Here is a 21,071-nt window from a genome sequence, read left to right on the forward strand (position 1 = left end):
ATATTGATTGTCAAGAGCTGTCGGTTGCACAAGACACTTTTGGGATACAGAAGTGTAAACTCTTACTGGACATTCCTTCTCCAGTTTGGCATTGATATCTTCTATGCAAGAGTCTTCCTTCTGTACAAAGAAGCTGTCTACTCTAAGTGCAAATGTCACATATATTGTGACTGTCTCGCTGAAACAAATGGGACCTTGGTATGGCATAACATTGCACCCGTATGAACAGATAAAACCATCATACATATATTTTAAATAAGATTGAAAGAAATTTAGAAATAATATAACTCAATTGTGTACAGCCAAGTATTCAACACTAACCCACTCTGCAATATACTTTCAGGTGAATATTTACGCTCTTTTATAATTTATCAAAACATATATACATTTACAGCATCAGACGCAAAAACAGTTACGAAGGAAAAAATCCGTTAAACATTCTATCTAAATTTTGAGGTTTCTATGGAGGGTATATTTGTGTTCTGTGGCAGTTTACTTTGTGGGAGATCGAATCAAGGTGGTAAGATATGAAGCTGAATTATTCTAGAAAGCTGACATAAGATTGGCTCACAACCCACACAGCCTTCACTTTGACTTTCTATGGAGGTGACCCCTGATGCAAACAGGTATCAGAGTAAAAATCTGATTGAATGAGATTGCAAGATAAACAACAAAACCAGCACTCACCTTGGGTCTAACAGCTCAGGTTCTGGGATTGTAAAATCCTGCAAGGCACATGAAAGAAATATGGTATGATGTACATCTTGATGAATAAACCTTTTCGAACTTCACTTTTTCTCCAATATCATATACCAGGGACAGCACTGAACTAGGCTGAAACTTTTGGGCTTGATTGTAGTGCCACCACTGGCTATTGCAAGTTATGTCCCTTCTATGACTCTCCTATTGACCAAAAAGATTCCACCTCCCATATCACTTGCATTTGCTTCTCACAAAATGGCTATCTTACTATCTGATTGATAATCAAAATCTATATGGTAATAAAACATCTTTACAAGGCAAGAGTGTCCACTAGCCGATATCAAAACCTAGTGAATACTATACTTTGATACTAGTTAGAAGACACACTTGCCTCAAGAAGATGAACCTTGACGTTGTATTAATCAAATATGAACACTGTAACCAGATGATGTTTTATTCAGATACTGAAAAGAATGTCAGTATACAATAAATGTGGCAAATCAGGCAGTTAATTTGGAATTACATTCTGTAAACATTTGTACCAAGGGGGGATTCTCCGATTAGCGGGATCCTGACTACCACAGTTTCACTGTACATATGAAGGTGAGCTACAGTGCCGTGGCACTACCTTACCAACAAGGAGACAAACTAACAGGCAAAGACTATACTCTTACTGTGAATGTGATCGAGTGCAAGGCCAAACTATTCTATACATGTGGTGCCATAGCATAGAAACTTTACAAAGTCATATTAAATCACCAATTTAAAAACTCATTTATTCTAAGAAATGGGGCTAAAGGAGGCATTTACACTATAAAAGATATTGGTAATGAAAAAGGTGTCAGGTGGGTTCAGAACCTCAAGGATAAAAATAACAAAAGGTACAATTCTGGACTACACCTGGTTAACACTTAACAAAGCCTTGGAAGGACATTAAAAGTATCATTGACAGCTTTAGAGTCTACAATCTCCTTATATCACCCCCTGGAGGATTTGTTAAAACCAACAAAAGGATATAGATTATATTATGATAAACTGTTGACATCAATGAACAACAACTTTGTTACCGATGATAATGTTATACCACCTATATGTTGACGAATGAGATTTTGATCATAGTCAGAGACAGAATTTAGACAATATCGGAATATCCATCTTGTAATATTTACTGTGGATAACTGGTTTCCACAAACTACCCTGTAGGTGCAGAAATACATAACATTCTCCGCAAACCTCGCAGTTTTGCTACTTTATACAATTTGTATTGATGCATTTTATATCACATGACACGTTGGCAAGATTCTATATACATCCATCAACACAAGCTAAGTGGCTGATGGGATACTTGCTACACACCTTCCACTTGACAGTAGGTTTAGCTCGGACCAGCTTCACCAAGTCCCGCCCGCACACTCTGAAATAACAGCCACATTCTAGAGGGACATCCTCAAGCATCTGTTGTTTGCTTTGTTTGTTGTTTATAACGCTAGGCTCAGCAATATTCCAGCTATAAATTATCAAGTCTGGACCAGACAATCCAGTGATTGACATCATGAGCATCAATCTACAGAATTGGGATACGAAGACATGCATCAAGCAAGTCAGCAAGCTTGACCACCCAATCCCATAATTCGCCTCTACCGACAAGCATGGGTTGCTGAAGACCAGTATGAAGATCATGTTTGTTTTGTTTGTTTGTTGTTTAACACTGCACTCATCAATATTCCAGCTTTATGATAGTGTTCTGTAAATAATCGAGCCTGGACCAGACAATCCAGTGATTGACATCATGTGCATCGATCCATGCAATTGGGATACAATGACATGTATCAACCAAGTCAGCGAGCCTGACCACCCGATCCCATAAGTCGCCTCTGATGACAAGCATAGTAGCCTTTTACAGCAAGAATGGGTTCCTGAAGACCTCTTCTACGCCAGATCTTCACGGGTATGAAGATCATGAAGGAAACTGTCAGACCAGTCATCTGTGGACATAGTTACTAGACTCCAAATATCAACAAAATAGAAAAACCACAGAATTTCAAATGCACCGTAATATTAACTTTTTGCCTCCCAGCTATGTACATAAGCCATGCATGCTATGGAAGTCTTACTACCTGTCAGAATATTGGAACTGTCACTCGTCCTATGTTTCACATATCCATCTCTGTGCGTCTTTAAAACACCTGTGTCTACCAATACTGGGGCATAGTGCTGACCCCAAGAAATACATTTCACAATTAGTGGAACCTGGCATGACTAAGGGAGGCAACTCTATAGATTAGCAGGGTTTGGGATCACTGAGAATGAATTAGGAGCAGACAAACCAGCAGCCATCACTGTGAGCATTGTAGTATACAGACACTGAATCCGCCACAGTTTGGCAGTGGCGTTCCTCAGTCATACAGTCTTTTACTGTCAACACTCAGCAGCCATTGTGGACAACAGATCCCAATTTAAGTTACCTCAGATGCCAAGATTGAGGCACAAGAAATCTATTCCCTCTGAGAATCGCAAAGAGGTTCTGTCCCAAAATAACTTCTTTCTTAATAATGATTGTGAAAGAATGTCTCCTCACCTGACAAGCACCTCAACAAACGCCTTGTCTAATGAGGAGTAACAGTAAATAACACTCACTTTTCTACTTCCACCAAGTCACTCCATGCACTAATCTTTGCCAACAAATGAGCTGGGGCGTCTTCAAGAAACTTTTCCTTAAACAGTATAGGGATCCGTGTGCCCCACATGCCATTAGGGAGAGGGTCCAGAGTCTGCAAAGTTATGATCAGTGTATCAAAACTTGGACAAAAACACAGCTGACTTCGATAATATCATCCTCGATTATCCAGGGTATAATATTTCCATTCTATGATAAATAGACTGGACCCATTTGCTTCCATAGATTTGTTGGGGCCTGATCTGTATTGCACGACACTAAAACAGCTGTTGAATCAAATTGGAGATGGGAAAGTTTGTTTGTTTGTTATTTAACGCCCCACTCAGCAATATTCCAGCTTCATGACTAGTCTGCACCAGACAATCCAGTGATACATTGACATGCACCAACGAAGTCGGTGAGTCTGACAACTTGATCCCATAGCTGCCTCTCACGACAAGCAAAGTCACCATTTATGGAAATCATGGGTTGCTGAAGGTCTTTTCTACCCTGGATCTTCTTGGGTAAGAGTGAGTGAGTGAGTTGGGTTTAACGCCGCTTTTAACAGTATTCCAGTTATATCACGGTGTGTCAGCTTAATGTGGGAGGAAAGCCAGAAGTGATGCAGGTCTCAGACGTTTACCACTTCGGTGAAACCCACGAGCACGGGTATGGTGCTGACAAATCTAGAAACATAATTGGGGCGAACCGGGATTCGAACCCACAATCATAGGTTTCTGGCGTGCCCAAGGCACACAACTCTGCACAGCGAATCGCGGCGCCTTACGGGTAAGAGATTGGGAAGATGGTATTATGATGGGTGCGAGTGGGACCAGGTTATTGATCATGACAAAATGGAGATATGACACACTGGATAATGCAGGATGTTCATTAATGGGGCAAAAGGGAACCATTCCACCATAAAGGTATTCATATCAACATTTGTATACTCCGTGGGGAGATACTAGGGTGAGTGAGTGAATTAGGTTAAACGCCATATGACCAGCATTCCAGTTATTTTCTGGGTCTTGCTATATGTCTATATTTTATCATTATAAGGACTAGTAGTGGACTAAAACTGTTACTTTCTGGAGGTTGCACTGCTGACAAATCAAAAAACATAATCAGAGCAAACCGGTTATTCACACCCATGATCACAGACTTAGGGTGCAGCTAAGGGACACAACTCTGCACAACAAATTATAACATCTAAAGACGACTGGGACACCCATGCTGATGAACAACACTCGAATTCCATTCCACACAAAACTGCACATATCTTCACAAAAATAAATCTTAAATAATAATCATTCATTAGAACTAAACATCACAAACAAACATGTTGCCATAATCATTATTGAGAACCTGGCCCTGGAATCGGTTGTCAGGAAACCCTGGCAACATAACTGTTTTAAGACATACCTACCTCTCGTATCCAATCTCGGAGGGCAGTATCAGGCACAGACATATTACTGCTGGCTGCGATGGGAGATGCATCTGGGTGGAATCAAAACACAAGATTATAGTACATACACTGACGGGCAAGGCAATGGTGACAGGGAGTCCAGATTGTTCACAGTGAGTCAGATTATTGTAGGAGGAATGACAGGTTTTTGACATTTACAACTTTAGTCCCTATCCAACGACCAGTTCTTATTTTGAGTAACAGGCAGGGTAACAACAAGTACCATCTCTTAAAGTCTATTCGTATGATACGTCCAGGGTTCGAACCCCGAACCTTAATCTCTCCAGGGAGAAGCACTACAACCAGACCATGGAGGTGGTCAGAAACAAAAACATCTTGTAATTAAAGTAATAATTAAATCTTACAGTACAACACACTACACGATTTTGTTACTTTACAGGACCATCATATTTTCCAGAAGGGACCCTAGATATTTTTTATTGGGGGTCCTCCGTACCCGTAATTTAGCAGGTCAAAGTAAAACCCTGTTTAATCATCTTGGCATGACTTTCACATGCAACTGTCTACCACAAATTATGGCTGTAGTTACACATCTACCTCTGTCCACTGCCAGGGCATCACATGCATTCTTGGCAGCCATATACTCAGCCTCCTGAGATGTGGGGAACATATCTGAAACAATATCACAAATGAGGTATTTACAAATAAATTCTTTTTGAATAAGCATATCAAACAATTCTGTTTGTAAAAGGTTACACATAATAAGTGTAATAAAAAGAGTGATTTGTCAACAGCCATTTAGTCCTGACCAACAACACTGAGTGAGCGACTCTGGTCCAACATCAAGTAGCATTATCTTGGCTACATAATGAATGCGGGTACAAACATGATGCTGACAGTAACAATCATGGCTTACAACGACACACTCCAACAGTCAGTCGGAAGGTGTGAGTGAGGAATGTTTAGCTCAGCTTTACCAGTATTTCAGTCATATCAGCGACATTTGCCACTTCAGGGAAATTCCTCAGCACTGATGACTATGAGTCATAATCAGAAGAAAGATGAACTAACCACCAGTAGACCCTTCTTGGCTAAGGGATGCAATTCTGCACAGCAAAATTACAGACCTTTGCATTATTGTCCCTCCATTTCAAGGTCATTCATTCCAGCACCATCAGCACTGTAGGTCTACAAATCATCACAATCTATCTTTTCTCTGCGGCCCTATGTACTGAGATAGTGTGGTAGCCTCCTGGTTAAAGTGCTTGCTTGTCATGCTGTGACCCGGGTTCAATTCCCCACATGGGTATAATGTGTGAAGCCCATTTCTGGCATCCCCTGACGTGATATTGCTGGAATATTGCTAAAAACGTCATCAAACAATACTCACTCACTCAGTACTGAGATAGTATGAGAATCCTGACACGGGCTACAGTTATCAATAGCTTCTTACCAATACTGCCAAACACCTTCCCATCCACACTCACTGAACTGACATACAGTCCACTCTTTGCCTGGGTGGTGTTGAACTTGATGGGAAGCAAGTTCCGTTTCCAAATGTACTTATTAATCTTCTCTACGTAGTCTGTGCCGTCCCCATAGAACCTCACCTGCTGGGCAGCTAGGGGGTGGGGAGCCTGCAGCCCTGGGGGTCAGGACAAGATGGGTGAGGGATTGAGTCAATAAGAGTGAGAGACAGTGAAACAGAAACAATCAAAGATATGCTGCAAATACCCATCGCCAACAATGTCGGGTCACAACTGTAAGTGTCATTGCGATGTCCTCAGAAGATTGATATTCCACCTTGCCTAACACAGGCACTTAATCAGAAATCCCAGATCAATCCCTGGATTAATATACACATAAAATTGAAACAGCTGTATCCCAATAAAAACGATAATTCTATTTTCGTAAAGAAAATCATAATGTGAATATCAGAAAAAGTTTCTAAGCCTGACAGTCCACAAAAGAAACCTCATTCAAGGTTAATAAAACAACATGTTTTAAAAACTCTTTGGTTTAATGTAATCATTGAAAAGGCTTCCTCATTATTTGTGTTCATCCATAAATAAAACACAGTCCTTCAAACCCATGTGTCAAATTATCGGATCTGATGAAATTTTAGAAACTAGCTACATGCTCTGATCAAAATGGGCGTTCATCATTTGTGGCATGTGCTGTACAATCATATCGGATAATGTATTACATCCATCGTAACCTTGAACATGTTGTATGTCAGCTTGAACAGCATGAACATTGAGAACGACACAGGCGCCTGGGCCTTGAGTTAATGGGCCCCGAGTTGGTGGGGCTTGAGTTTGTGGGCCCTGTGTCTGTGGGCCCTGAGTTTGTGGGCTCTGTGTCTGTGGGCCCTGAGTCTGTGGGCCCTGAGTCTGTGGGCTCTGAGTTTGTGGGCCCTGTGTCTGTGGGACCTGAGTGGTTTATTCTCCCTGCAGTGTTTTATTGTACAATAAACAAGGACCACAAGTCATTTATTTCTTAAATGAGATTTCAACATAACATACAGCCTCTTAAAATATGTTGATAAAATGGACATGCGTTAAAAATATTTTCTCAAATTCTAATAATGGTGACTCCCTGAATAGAAAAAGTCCATTTTATGAATAGGTGGGTAAAGTATGGTATTTCCTGCATATTCCTGCATATTCTCACAATCCTCACGTCGATTATCTGTACCTTTTCTCCTTATAGTCTATTGTCATATCTCTCCCACTTATGGAGGCCATCATTCGGCCACTGTGTTTATCTGCATAGCCCACCTACATCTATGGGGAACAACCTACTAGACATTGCCCTCTAAAAAATAACGTCATCCAATATATGACTTCATCAAGTTATGAGCCCATATTTGATTCCCCAGAAATGACGTCAGGATGGAACAAAGTTAAATCATGAAATTATACTTCCCAACAAAGTACTTGTCACTCCTCCTCATTCCGTGACGTCAACTTTGACCTGCATTAGAAAAGTCAGGGAACTACTTTATACAAACCTTGCAACGGTTCTGCAAATGAATCCTGGTTGCGGCGGAAACGTGGCGGAACTTCAAACTTGTGTCCAAATTTAATATTGTTCTGTAACCAAAAACAGTCTTGTTATCACTGTTTCAAGCATATCATAAAATATACCACAGACAGAAATGTACAACCGTACACAGACCTTATGTTGTACAAAAGTCTCCAAATAGACACACCCAGTCACTATGATCATACTATCAACAACTATGTACATATTGTATATGTCCAAATGATATTGCTTATTTCAGTAACATTTCAAGCATAAGTACTATTACCCTCACTGGGGCAATCCTACATACATGTACAATAAACCAGGACGAAAGACAACAAACAATAACTGGTAACCAGGGTTGAGGGTTAATTTCCTAAGGAAGATACATGAACATCTAGTCTTTGAACGGCATTTAGAAGTGATACACATAAGGAATAGAATTTATGGATGTCAACTTCTTTATTATGAGGAACACAATGTTTTGTTGTATATATTTACTCCTTTATCAGGGGAATAAATGCGATGAAACAGAGAACATAGTCCCAGTGATGGTCCTGTCTACCCTCAACAACAACTGGCCACAAAGAAACTACAAGAAGCCACTGACACCAGGAGATCCCAGCCAGCCATGAACCATGACCAGGAAACCTATCTGCCCAGTGCTTGGGACTTATTGCTTCGTCTAATGATCCCGCTGGCTTCCATTTGTCCATTGCCAATTCCATTCTATTACCTATCAGTGCTATTTACCCTGGCCTCCAGTTTGCCCATTGCCCATTGCTTCTTACCAATCTGTGATAATTTTAGTTTGGCTACTAGCTGTCCATCGCTATCACCCATCAGCGCCAACTAAGTGTTAAATATTGGCTTTCATTTGTCCATTGCTAATCATCTATCTGTGCCAATTAACTGATGGTTTCGCTTGTTAGGTTTCCACCTTTGTTATCATAATGTATTTTTGAGAGTAAAAATATCATTTATACTTATCCTGACTCATACTTATTGCTTACCTCTCTCTCTTCCAAATAGGTAGTGGAAACGTCCTGTGCTGTTCCCAAAGAACAGAGAAAACAGCTCACCCAAACGCACCCTTATTCCGTGCATGCGCACCGGAACCATGTGACCAAGCCCAGTAACTCAGCACTCTCTCTATTTCCTACTTAATGGTCCATAACACCTCAGTGGAAAGAGGGGAAGGCCGGGAGGGTACTGATATGTATGAGTCAGGATAAGTATAAATGATATTTTTACTCTAAAAAATACATATTTTATCTTATCCTGACTCATACTTATTGCTTGAATCTCACAGTAGGTGGTGGGTTCCACCTGTATGTGTGATTAACGTCGATCTGTTCTATAAACCCCATAGGAACGTTGTTAATCTTCTGTGTAAATTCTCTATTGGGGACCACCATCCTTTTTTGTGAGAAGCAAAATGGAAGTAAATCATATAGATTTGTGGATTAATAAGGTTTCTAAGATTAAATCTTGTTCACCTTAAATGATTCAAGGGTTTAGAGAAAAGCAATGATCTTAACACAATCATTTCTCACTCATGTGCTGAATTACATAGTAAAACAGGGGGCATGGACTCTCAGTCGTTGGTTATGGAACAGTAACCTGACGTCAACTAGTCTACGTGATATTGGGTGAGTGTGATCTTCTAATGTCGTCTGGTAGGATTCGTGAGTTGTCTTCTGTAGCAAGGTCTCTGAGGTAGCGATTGGTGAAAACTGTATCTGAGATCCACAAACAGCCTTCCATAATGGAGCAGTTGCCGTGAAGTGCCAAAGTTGAGGCTAAGGCTTCGTGAGGGTTGGAGGCTGAAGGGGGGTCCAATCCCACTGCTCTGTATGCTCTGAGAATAACAGCTCTCATCCAAAATGAGATAGTTGTTCTGGATACTTCTGTGTGTGTATTCCTTAATAAAGGAATAAATAGTCTCTTAAAACCTTGTCTTCTAGGTTTAGACTTTTGTAGGTATAATCTTAAGGCTCTGACTGGGCATAGTGATAAATCCTCTGTATCCTCTGCACCAAGGACGGAGGAAAGAGCCGGAACGTGGAATTGTCTGTCTGGTTGGCCTGGTAACTGGTTCTTGGCAATAAAGTCCCATCTTAAGCCAAGGAGCGCTGATGAGTTGTTACCACTGTCAAATGTGATGGGATTGAAGTCTATCGCGTGGATTTCAGACATTCTGACTGCCGTAGCTAATGCCAGAATAAATAGGGTTTTCTGCGTCAGGGGTTCAAAGTCGGCCCGTTGGAGCGGTTCGTATGCATCACTGGTTAGGTGTTGTAGCACTATATTTAGGTCCCATGCTGGGGCTCTAAATCTTTTCTGTTGGTCCTCAAGTCTGAAGGATCTGAGTAAGGATCTGAGTAGGGCTATCAGCTCGGGAACTTTAGTAAGTTTTATCCCGTTAGCCATTGTTAGCTGCTCTTATGGAATATCCTCTTTTAACGAGACTGATCTTGATATGCTCCATACGTGAAGTTCGTATAGATCTGGGCCTACTTGCACAAAGCGATCTTAGCGCTAAGATGATTGTAACTCCCATACGTTAACATAGCCTTACGATAGTCTTAGCACTAAGATCGCTTTGTGCAAGTGGGCCCAGGTCTTGGATGGACCTGATTGGAGTGAGGATGTATCAGTAGATTTGGCCAGTTTGGAAGTTTTAATATTGGATTTCCTTCTAGTTCGACGAGATCTGGAAACCATGTTCTCGCCGGCCAGTAAGGCACTACCAAAAGCAGTTGTAGGCTGCTCGCATGTAGGATCTTTTATAATATCTGTGGTATCAAGGCTGGTGGAGGAAACGCATACACGTTTAGTCTCTCCCATGATATTGACAGAGCATCGACTGACCAAGCTAGTGGGTCTGGCACTGGTGATACAAATGTTGTTATCTGATTTTTGAATCTGGTTGCGAATAGGTCTATCAGTGGGCAACCTTTTTCTTTTATTGCCAGTTGGAATGCTTCTGGGTGTAGCTTCCATTCTGATGGTTTGGCTGGTCTGGATAAGGCGTCTGCTAAGACATTTGCAACTCCTGGTATATGTCTTGCCTTTATTGTTATGTTCAGATTGTCTACTAGCTCGTAAAGTTGAAATGTCAACTTCAGGAGGGTCTCCGAAGGTTTATATTGTATGCCACAGTTGAATTGTCTGTTCTGATCATCAGACGTTGGTGTCTTAACTGTGGGGCCCAGTGAAATATTGCACGGATTACTGCCTCGTATTCCAGATGCTTTTCTGCTTCTAACCATAGGCCTGCTGTTACTTCTCCATTGAAGTGAGCTCCCCAGCCTTGAAGTGAGGCCTCCACGAATAGGTGGTTGTTGTTATCCGGCTCGTTTAAACAAGTTCAGTGTCCACCATAACAGGTGTTTCCTCAATGTTTGTGGTAGTTGCAGTTTTAAATCCTGGTACTCTAGGTATGGATTTAGAAATCTCTGAATAGGGCGTAAGTGTAGTCTGCCTCGGACCGTCAACGCTTGGGCGGACGTGAGTAAGCCTAGTATCACTTGCCATTCATTGACTGAGATTTTGTTGTAAATTGCTGTTGTCAAGCAAGTCTTGATTTTTATCCACCGATCTTCTGGTACCATTATTAGATTCTGATTGGTTAGAAATCTTATCCCCAGAAATTTGAGATCCTGAGATGTTTGTAGATAAGACTTCTGAAAATTTATTAACCAACCCAGATGTGTTAATCATTTCTGGGTGAAAATTGTTGATTGATGGGCTTGTATCCTGTCGTCTATGTGAAAAGCACAACGAATTCCCTTGTTGTGAAGAAATGTCACAATTGGTTTGGTTATTGGGTAATAGCCATGGGGCCGTGGAAATTCCAAAGGGCAGGACCGGCCACTGGTAATGTTGTCCTTCGAAGTAGAAACGTAAAGTTTTATGGGAATGTGTAGGTAAGCATCCTGTAGATCGATGCTTCCGAGATAGTCGTTCTGTCTTATCATTTGTGGTAAATGAATCATTCTGAATTTCTCCGTTTTTTGTTGAATTTTCTCATGTTGTAAATCAAACGAAATGAAACTTTTCGTTGGAATTCTTTTTGGTCACCAAAAAGATAGGTAAATAGAAACCTGGCGTTAGTAATTCTGGTTGAATAATCTCGACTGCACCCTTGTTGAGAAGTGAATTGGTTGCAAATGATTTCCCACCTCTGTAGTTGTACGAGCGTTTCTCTTTAGCTTTTTGAATGCCCGTGAAACAGCTTTTGAATTGGGTTTTCTGCATGATTGACGATACATAGAATTCATAGTCTGAACTGACTTGATCAGCATATGATCTTTGGAGTCTTGAAGCATTTCCTTGTTGATTTTACCTATGTTACCATTAAAAATGTTTGGGCCTCACAGGATTGTCTTAATAATTCTTTGGTATAGATATCTGACCAATTAGAATTATTTATAAGACCTTGTCGCCATAGTAGTGTTGAACCTGCCGACACTGAACTCATATGATCAGAAATAATTTCTTGATTTTTCTTTTGATTGACGAGGGCTGAAAGTAGCATTCTTTCACGGTCGTTCTGAGGCTCTTTTAATTCGTAGATCATAGCTTCATTCATAGAGCGTGACATCGCTAGTCCAAAGAATGCATGTCTTGTAGTCGTATCAAGTTGTGCAATTTTCTTATCCTCAATGTAATAAGATTACTTTTGGAGTCTGACATGAGTGAGTATTCTTCATCAATCTCCGGTGAGCGAAGAAATTGCGACATGGCATGCATGGGGAATTTCTTAGAATAAAAGCTTGGTGTTGGAAGTCCTTGTGATTTCGTGGCTTTCGCAAAAGAAACATTAAGATTCTCTGCAATGTTGGAGATTGGTTTTATCGGTGGGATGGTTAGTGTGTCTATATCGTCCCCTTTGATACAGTATGTATCAGTGGGAGAAGAATTTCTTGACAGTGATGATATTGGTAGTCTATCTGTAATCCATGCCATTAATTCATGATGCATAGCTATTACTACTTGTTGTGTGATATTTGCTATCATATCTGTATTAATAGCAAGCGTTGGCAAAGTACCTTGTGTAAAAAAGGTAGGCTGCGTGAAGGTAGTTGGCAGTGTAAACGTTGAAGGCTGCATGAAGGCAGAAGCCTGGGTGAACGCTGTCGTCTGTGTAAACTCTTGTTGATTAATAGGCTGCGCGAAGGTAGAGGATTGCGTAAATGTTGTGTTGGGCTGTGCAAAAGCCGGTATCTGCGCGAAGTTTTGAGGCTGATTGAAGTTTGTATCGGTTGTATTTGTAGCCGGATTGGATGACAATGCGGGCTGCGTGAACCTAAGGGGTTGTGCGGACGTAATTGTCTGCACGCAGGCTTTCTTCTGGCTAGACGAAACAGCTGGTTTCTTTGAAACCCCCTTCGTGACTAATGATGAAGTCCGTGGTTTTGTAGAGGTAATTCTCTCCCTTCCTCTGACGAAGGGCAGGGCATAGATTCTTGCCTCTTCTTACTTTTAGCCGTCTCAGTGGATGATAACGAGCGTGATGACTCACGTTGTTTCCGATCCATCTTTTTCCTCTGCACTGCAAAAAGATAATTACTTTCCAGCTGCCAAGATGGCGCGAAAAAGAGAGAGTGATAAATTACTGGGCTTGGTCACATGGTTCCGGTGCACATGCGCGGAATAAGGGTTTGGGTGAGCTGATTTCTCTGTTCTTTGGGAACAGCACAGGAAGTTTCCACTACCTATTCGGAAGAGAGAGAAATAAGCAATAAGTATGAGTCAGGATAAGATACAATTTACTTTTGTTGTTCTTACAGGTGCATATATATGTTTTCTGTTTCATAGCATTTATTCACCTGATGAAAGGGTTTACAGTGAGTGAGTGAGTTGGGTTTTAACAGTATTCCAGTTATATCGTGGCGTGTCCGCTTAATGTGGGAGGAAAGCCCTAAGTGATGCAGGTCTAAGACGTTTACCTCTTCGGTGAAACCCACGTGCTGACAAACCTTCAAACATAATCGGGCCGAACCAGGATTCAAACCCTCAATCATAAGTTTCTGGTATGCCCAAGGGACGTAACTCTGTACAGCGAATCACGGCGCCTTAGACAACTGGGCCCCCCGTGCTCCCCGTAGTTTACAGACAAAAAAAGAGTTAACGAACCTGTCTCCTCTCTCCCTGACAATCTGACACAGCCTCAGACACAGCTCTCATTATCATACGTCCCACTCGGGGTCTTGGACCCTCCCCTGCACCAACCATCCTATTGCCAGCAGAGCTTCGCAGTGTGATCTGGAAGTTGTGGAAGGGTTCACTACTGTTCATAGGGGAGGAGGGTGGTGAGCTGGACCATTCTTCTGGCGAAGATCTTGGCAGAGGCAGCAGAGGTGCTCTATGTACTTGTGGAGTTGCTACATGAGGCCGCGGATCAAATCTCCGGACTGCCGCAAAGTGAGGCTGATGAGGTGGAGGTCTCTGGAACCCTCCTCCCTGAGGTCGGTATGGAGGGGTGTATCCCCTGCCCATTGGGCGCTTGCTTGGAAGGAAGGGGTTCCTCACTGGAGCCTGGAAGCATATTTACTCATCAATGGAAATGGATATCATAAAAGCAAAACTAAATTAATTTAAAAGATTGTTCAAACATTCTAGGTGTTTAGGTCAAATGACTATCATCTATGGTGTACAATCGTTGAAATAGTTCAGAGTCCAACACACAGTATCTAAAAATGTTAAAAAATGGTGCTTGTTGTTTGAGGCTGGGACAGGTAACTCGGGTACTTGGGACAGGTAACTCGGGTACTTGGGACAGGTATCTCGGGTACTTGGGACGGGTATCTCGGGTACTTGGGACGGGTAACTCGGGTACTTGGGACGGGTATCTCAGGTACTTGGGACGGGTATCTCGGGTACTTGGGGCGGGTATCTCGGGTACTTGGGGCGGGTATCTCGGGTACTTGGGACGGGTAACTCGGGTACTTGGGACGGGTATCTCGGGTACTTGGGGCGGGTATCTCGGGTACTTGGGATGGGTATCTCGGGTACTTGGGGCGGGTTGTTCTTGAGTGGGACCCGGGTACCCACAGGACTAGCCGGACTCGTGGTTAGTCACATGATATATTGTTTAATGACAAAATTATCTAAAACTCTATGGTTACACCACAAGTCACTAATGTTCCCATTTCTCTCTGACAATGCACCCATTCCTTATGACTTTTATATGTTTGAAATAAGATAAAACATCATGCAGTAAACTTCAGTGTATGCATGACCAGATCATTTTGCACGTGTATCTAAATACATTTTGCCAGGGCTAAGGTCAAACTTTTAAAATTTGGACAGTTTGTACCTATCTCTAAATATCTACAGTGCGTACCCAGGTAGGGTTTGGTAATAGGGTGGTGGGTACCCGGGTAGTAAATGTGGACTCGTCCCAGCCCTATTGTTGTTACCCTGCCTGGCACTCCACATATAGGGGATAAAACATGGACTTGTCGGCTCAGAGTCTCTGTGTCAGAGTAGGGTATCCATGTTAAACTGCACAGGAGATTCTCAGTGGGCTATCAGTATAAAAACATGATAAAAACAACAGAAGTCAGAACTAGTACAAATAGCCACATGCACACATTAAACCCCATTTCACCCATCCCCCTGAAGCAAGGGAGTTAACTGACTATAAAAGTGCAGTTTCCACTCTTGCCAAACTAGGCTGGAACTCCTAAGTTACATTTTGGCTGGACCTTATACGTTTATGTGGAGTCCAATAAATAAAATGTGTGACAAACTAAACATACGGCTGTAGATGGTAGACACTACTTGATGGTAGATGGTAGATACTACTAGATGGCAAACCACATGGATTTCAACATTCAGATTTCGGCCAACTGAAGGATTTGCAAAGCATGTGTACTGACAACTGGGCGTCGACAAATATTTTTAATCAAGTTGCTCAAGTGCTTTGATGCACGTTAGGTAAGACCTGTTTTATTACAATATAGATCTTGATTACCAATCAGATTGTCTTGACAGGACGCTGCCATTTTGTTCGAAGCAAATGTAAGTGATACAAGAGGTGGAATCTGATTGGCCAGTTGGAGGGAAATTGGAGGGCATAACTTGTAATAGCCACTGGTGGCGCTACAATTGAGCCTGGAAATTCCAGTCCAGTTTAGCAACGGTGGAAACTGGACGTTTACAGTCAGTTAACTCCCTTGCCTCGGGAAGATGCACTTCACCCACCTGACCCACATAAATCAACAATCTTTCTTACAACCACAAATCCAAAGGTAAGACAACAACATCCTAATTAGGAACACCAAGAATGAATTTCACAAACTATATCATATTGTGATTCAAACCTGATCCTTTGCTTTGATCTACCAACTGTGCAACACTAGACCACCCTCTGCACAATCCACACCCTAAACAGGCCACCCTGACTGCTGCAGGGATGGATATTAACCAAGAACATCTGCTCACCCAAGCAGTGATAACATAATGCAATTCCCCCCTAAAATGTTCAAAAATTTACTGGCCCTAACATTCACAAAACAGGTCCTGGCTAGCAGGCTAGTTATAGTTTCCATCCCTGCCCTCTGCCCCTCAAACCACAGTAGCCCCTTGTGCCCTCACCCTCCTGAGTGGCCTCTTCGTCTTCTTGCTCCTCTGTTTGGACACCAGTTTCTGAATGTGGGCCGTGGTTTCATCTGCCACAGCGTGGTACATCTCCTCCCCGCCTTGCCTGTACGATGGAACAGTGGAAGCAGGGTAAGACATCATGATCATGGTCATCAATTCAGCAACCCATGCTTGACGTAAAAGGCGACTATGCTTGTCGTAAAAGGCGACTAACGGGATCGGGTGGTCAGGCTCACTGACTTGGTTGATGCATGTCATCGTATCCCAATTGATAGGATCGATGCTCATGATGTCAATCACTGGATTGTCTGGTCCAGACTTGATTATTTACAGACCACCGTCATACAGCTGAATATTGCTGAGTGTGGCATTATGCAACAAACAAACAAAACATTCATCAAGCTACTATTCATCGTCACAATCATGTTCATCAGGGCTGATTCAGTAACATACCTTCTCACATGTACAACATCGGGGATGGAGGCGATGAACTCGGAGACGCTGTTGAAACCAAACTTCTTATATGGCAGGTACTCCCCGGTCACATCACGGTAATCAACTGCGGAGTATAGAGAAACACTGCAATAACTTCAAGGACGCTTCAGTCTCATCACTTCTCATATCAGTCTCATCATCACAAGATCACATTAGGACAAAAAATAAATACTGACACCTCATGCTTACTGTATGTGGGGTAAAAGTGGAGACTTCTGTCAAATGAATGAGTCGAATTTTAAGACCACTTTCAGCAATAATTCAGCAATATCATGGTAGTAATGAGCTTCACACACTACACCCACGTGAGTGTGAGTGTGTCAGTATGGTTTTCCGCTGCTTTTAGTTTTAGCAATATTCCAGCAATATCACGTTGGGGGACACCAGAAACGGGCTTCACACATTGTACCCATGTCGGGTATCGAACCTTGGTCTTCGGCATGACGAACAAACACTTTAACCACTAGGCCACCCGACCGCCCCTTGTCCCCATGTGAGGAATCCAACCTTACACTTCAGTATGAAGGGCAACACCTTGACCACTTGACTCCCCTCCCACCTCGCCCAGCCAAGGTATCGTCATTTCACAGATATTTCTTTTGTATCAGCTCAGATTGTATCACTCTATATCTGTAACATACTCACCCAAGAATCTCTGTGATGCGACACCTTCCTTACAACTGAGGAGCACACTTCTCAACATCGCCTTCACTTGTTTTAGTTCTCCTTCCGCCATTTTGATTACTTTTTTGCTTCTTAAAAGAAAATAGAACGAAAAGCATGACAAGGTCATATTAAAACAATTAACAGACTTTCAGCCTCTCCAGCGTCACCAGCAAAAAAATAGCCTCACAATAGTTTATTCTCGAAAGGACCTACAAACATAAATTAATGAATCTGTGAGTTGACAATTTACTTATATGTGATGTGATTCATCATGTAAAGAGTCATACCAAACATTCATGCTTCATGACAAAAATACATAAATCTTTTAACCTAACATTTTTGTTCAAAATTTGACGAAAATATTATAATAATTTGACTTTGAATTCAACAGTGAAACAGTAAAATTCCAATACATCTATGGATCTCTCATACCTGTTTCTTTAAGCTGACTTGATTGTGTTTGATTAAATCTCATTTGCTGGGCAATGTGAATCTTCTCACATTGTGATGTATATGTCTTTGTAATGTATTTGTAATTTGTAGTATCTGTTTCAGCAGTAACCATCTGTAATAGAAACAAACACCAACATTATTGATATAGAGAGAATCTCACCTAAGTGTCATTAGATATAAAATATCTCCATGAGTCGATTTAAGTTTATGCAGCGCGCACCGATAGGCTTCATCACACTTATCCTCAGATTTACAGCCTTTGTCTTGTCATCTGCCTCCAAGTTTGCTGACACCTTCTCTGCATACCAATCAGTGAACTGTTGTTGGTTCATTTATTTTATTGCCTTTGAACTTCCATAATGCCAGTCAACTGAATAAACATATAAACTATGTGTGCTTTTCAGAACTGTTGATTGTTTTTAGGGAAGTGCTCTACTTAGCGCTGACAAGGGATGCTATTTGCTGTTTGATTGGATTAATGTAAGGTTGGATTATGGTAAGGATATACATGTATATCATTCCACAGTGCAAGGGGGTGCTAGGGGTCAGCAGTCGTATTAATTTGGAGACACATCAATTTCAAGATTTACAGTATTTACATCAAAAGATACAAGAGTGAGATTCTATTTATCATCCAACATCACTCTTCCAATATTTCCAGTTTGTAAATGATCTTATCAGTGATGACCATCATAATAAAGCAAAGCAAAGGAGGAAAAACCTAAGTGACATCTGACACTTGTATGTAGTAATATATAAATTACAAGTGATTCCATGGCATTGGATTGGTTAACCAAGACAAAAATGTTCTCCATAAACAAAAAGAAGGCCACGCCCATTGTTTCCTGATTGGCTGAGAACATAATGGCAGGGCCTAAGTTGCATTATTGCGCTGAACGATGTCACTGGTTTCATTCTGTTGTGTAATAGTTTTTGTGTGTTAATGTATAAACAAGAAATCTGATGTTATATATTTATAGTTATTATTTATAAGAACTTACTTCAAAATGTCTTTTGTGTTTATGGAGGTATTAATGTAAGAATTGGTGTGCATACTTTGCGTAAATATCTGCTATGCAGATAATACCTCCATAAACGCAACACATATTGAAGTCAATTCTTATTTAAGTATAATGGCATTAAGAAATAGGGGTATGCAATATGTCTGGTATACCGGTATATTGCAATATGTCCGTCAGCAATACACGTATCGCAATACAACCCTTGCATATTGATATTTTCCAATACAGTCACAGAGGAATTAATATATAATTATATAAACTATATCTACTATTCTGAGACATTTGGATGGACTGGGTTCCCATCAAAATCATGTAAACAGCACATGCTTTCTTTCTTTTTAAACAATATTTATTTCCACTTGGTACAGTGAAAGGGGATTGATAAACAGGCAGAGCCTATATAAATATCTCTCCCGACAGAATTCGAACAAGCAGCAGTAGTATAATTATACAGTAGTATAGACTTGGTATTAAGTCATATGTGGTACATCAAGGGTAAACAGTTGTTAGTGAGATTTATATAAGAATGCATGTTTAGACAAATCTTTTGCTCATAGAAAAGAAATGATGCACAGAGTCAACGATATTCAGCAGTATTTCTTCGTCTAGGCAGACGTTACCAAACAGGACGGTTCGTAGGTCATATCCCTTAACATAATAATAGCTTTCAGATGTAATCTCAGTATAATTTGGGCAAGTAAGTAGGTAGTGTAAAGCACACGCTTCACACTGTTTACATTAACATTCCATATTAATGACATAATAGGTAGTCTTGCTTACCCATACTACTCATTTTCAATCTGAAGTCTTGATTATTTAATGAAGAAGTACCATTTGAACAGTACAAATATAAATAATTTGGGCCCCAATACTCATTCCAATATGTATCATAATACAGCTCGCCGTATAGTGATATATTGCAATAAAATGTATGTGCCAATACGCCAACCATATTAAGATATATGCTACCAAAACAAATCAACAGTTAACTAATCACTTCACTTAAAACGTTTCCTGATTATAAACTGTCACATCAATACTTTTCAGTGTCTAATCAGCAACCATGATCTCATATGTAAGTCAAATATCATTTCTCATATGTCATTAATAAGGTATGTTAGCAAATAAAACAAACTAGGAGTTACATCACCAATATGGTTACATAAGGTTATAGGCCAATGAAAGATACACCCTATCAGAAATGATTAATATAACATAATCCCCATTTGGATACATGTCAATGGCAGCAGGCCAAAACGACATCAAAGTTGGATGGGGAAAACGGTACAAGATTTTACTTGCGAAAATGGCATATTTATATTACTTCGGAAACCCCCTGAAATAAAAACATTCTAAATAAGTAGAAGTAGATTCTGTGCTAACCATAGACTCAGCCTGATAAATCAGGTCCACAGACAGTTTCCTGTACATAGTTTGAAGAAGTGAATTTTCTGAAAGTTATCCTGGTCAGATGAAACATTACTAATTTGAAAATACACACATACATATTACAGCACAACCAGTCTCTTTAATCATGTTAATAACTTTAACTTTCAGTTTGCCGCCATGAAATTTGTAAACATTAGGCCCAGTGACAGCGACCTTGTTATGTCATTCATTATTATTTGCAACGAATGACGGGCATGTTTTTTAACCCACTTACACGGTTTCATAACCCCCTCATGTACTGAACTTCCGTTTTCGTCTTATTAATCGTTAAAATTTCAAGAAAACAAGGAAATACTTAGGTCTACTCCCCATCTAATGTCGGACATCGTGTGGACTTAACACGAAGGGGAGTAACTCTAACACTCCAAAACGGGTGGTTGACCACTAACAAATCGATCAGCTTGAATAAACAATCACATATGAACGACATAGGCATATGCGTGGTATTTACAGATAAATTAATACCAAGCCTTTCAGTTATATATAAATAATAATCATTACAGTTCAGAGATAAAACTCTCGTAAAAGAATGAGTAACTCATTTTTATTTCAATATTCA

At 40.8% G+C, this 21,071-nt stretch overlaps 2 protein-coding genes across 6 annotated transcripts in view; both read right to left on the reverse strand.

The window, feature by feature from the left end:
• Positions 1-20,846, reverse strand: part of LOC139476957 (tudor domain-containing protein 7-like) — a 40,380-nt gene extending 19,534 nt beyond the window's left edge. For 2 of the 5 annotated variants that reach the window (XR_011654128.1, XM_071259532.1), the window contains exons 1-14: positions 20,727-20,846; positions 18,021-18,153; positions 17,568-17,677; positions 16,881-16,986; positions 16,422-16,530; positions 13,956-14,357; positions 7,798-7,879; positions 6,238-6,429; positions 5,382-5,456; positions 4,785-4,855; positions 3,340-3,473; positions 2,059-2,116; positions 688-725; positions 67-178 (exon numbers count right to left, since the gene is read on the reverse strand). Coding sequence is in view for 4 of the 5 variants with exons in the window: in XM_071259532.1 (XP_071115633.1) it covers positions 67-178; positions 688-725; positions 2,059-2,116; positions 3,340-3,473; positions 4,785-4,855; positions 5,382-5,456; positions 6,238-6,429; positions 7,798-7,879; positions 13,956-14,357; positions 16,422-16,530; positions 16,881-16,986; positions 17,568-17,658 (1,470 nt within the window). In the remaining variant the exon portion in view is untranslated. Of the gene's footprint in view, positions 1-66; positions 179-687; positions 726-2,058; positions 2,117-3,339; positions 3,474-4,784; positions 4,856-5,381; positions 5,457-6,237; positions 6,430-7,797; positions 7,880-13,955; positions 14,358-16,421; positions 16,531-16,880; positions 16,987-17,567; positions 17,678-18,020; positions 18,154-20,446; positions 20,487-20,726 lie in introns of all 5 variants that reach the window. The other 3 variants (XM_071259524.1, XM_071259518.1, XM_071259513.1) reach the window with 3 other exon arrangements.
• Positions 9,450-10,817, reverse strand: LOC139470740 (uncharacterized). The gene is made up of 2 exons (XM_071253021.1): positions 10,686-10,817; positions 9,450-10,250 (listed from the first exon to the last, which is right to left on the reverse strand). Exons 1-2 carry the CDS (start codon positions 10,815-10,817, stop codon positions 9,450-9,452), a joined length of 933 nt encoding a protein of 310 aa, XP_071109122.1.
• Positions 20,847-21,071: the final 225 nt, after the last annotated feature.

This window comes from Haliotis cracherodii, unplaced genomic scaffold (assembly GCF_022045235.1).
Source record: "Haliotis cracherodii isolate W230 unplaced genomic scaffold, xgHalCrac1.p SCAF_1, whole genome shotgun sequence".
In the NCBI taxonomy this organism is placed as follows: domain Eukaryota; kingdom Metazoa; phylum Mollusca; class Gastropoda; order Lepetellida; family Haliotidae; genus Haliotis; species Haliotis cracherodii.

Coding starts and splice junctions, on each gene's coding strand:
- LOC139470740 (XM_071253021.1), bottom strand. CDS start 10,817: ATGGAAGCTACACCCAGAAGCATTCCAACTGGCAATAAAAGAAAAAGG. Junction 10,251..10,685: donor GTGCCAGACCCACTAGCTTG/GTCAGTCGATGC, acceptor CCATAAGAGCAG/CTAACAATGGCTAACGGGAT.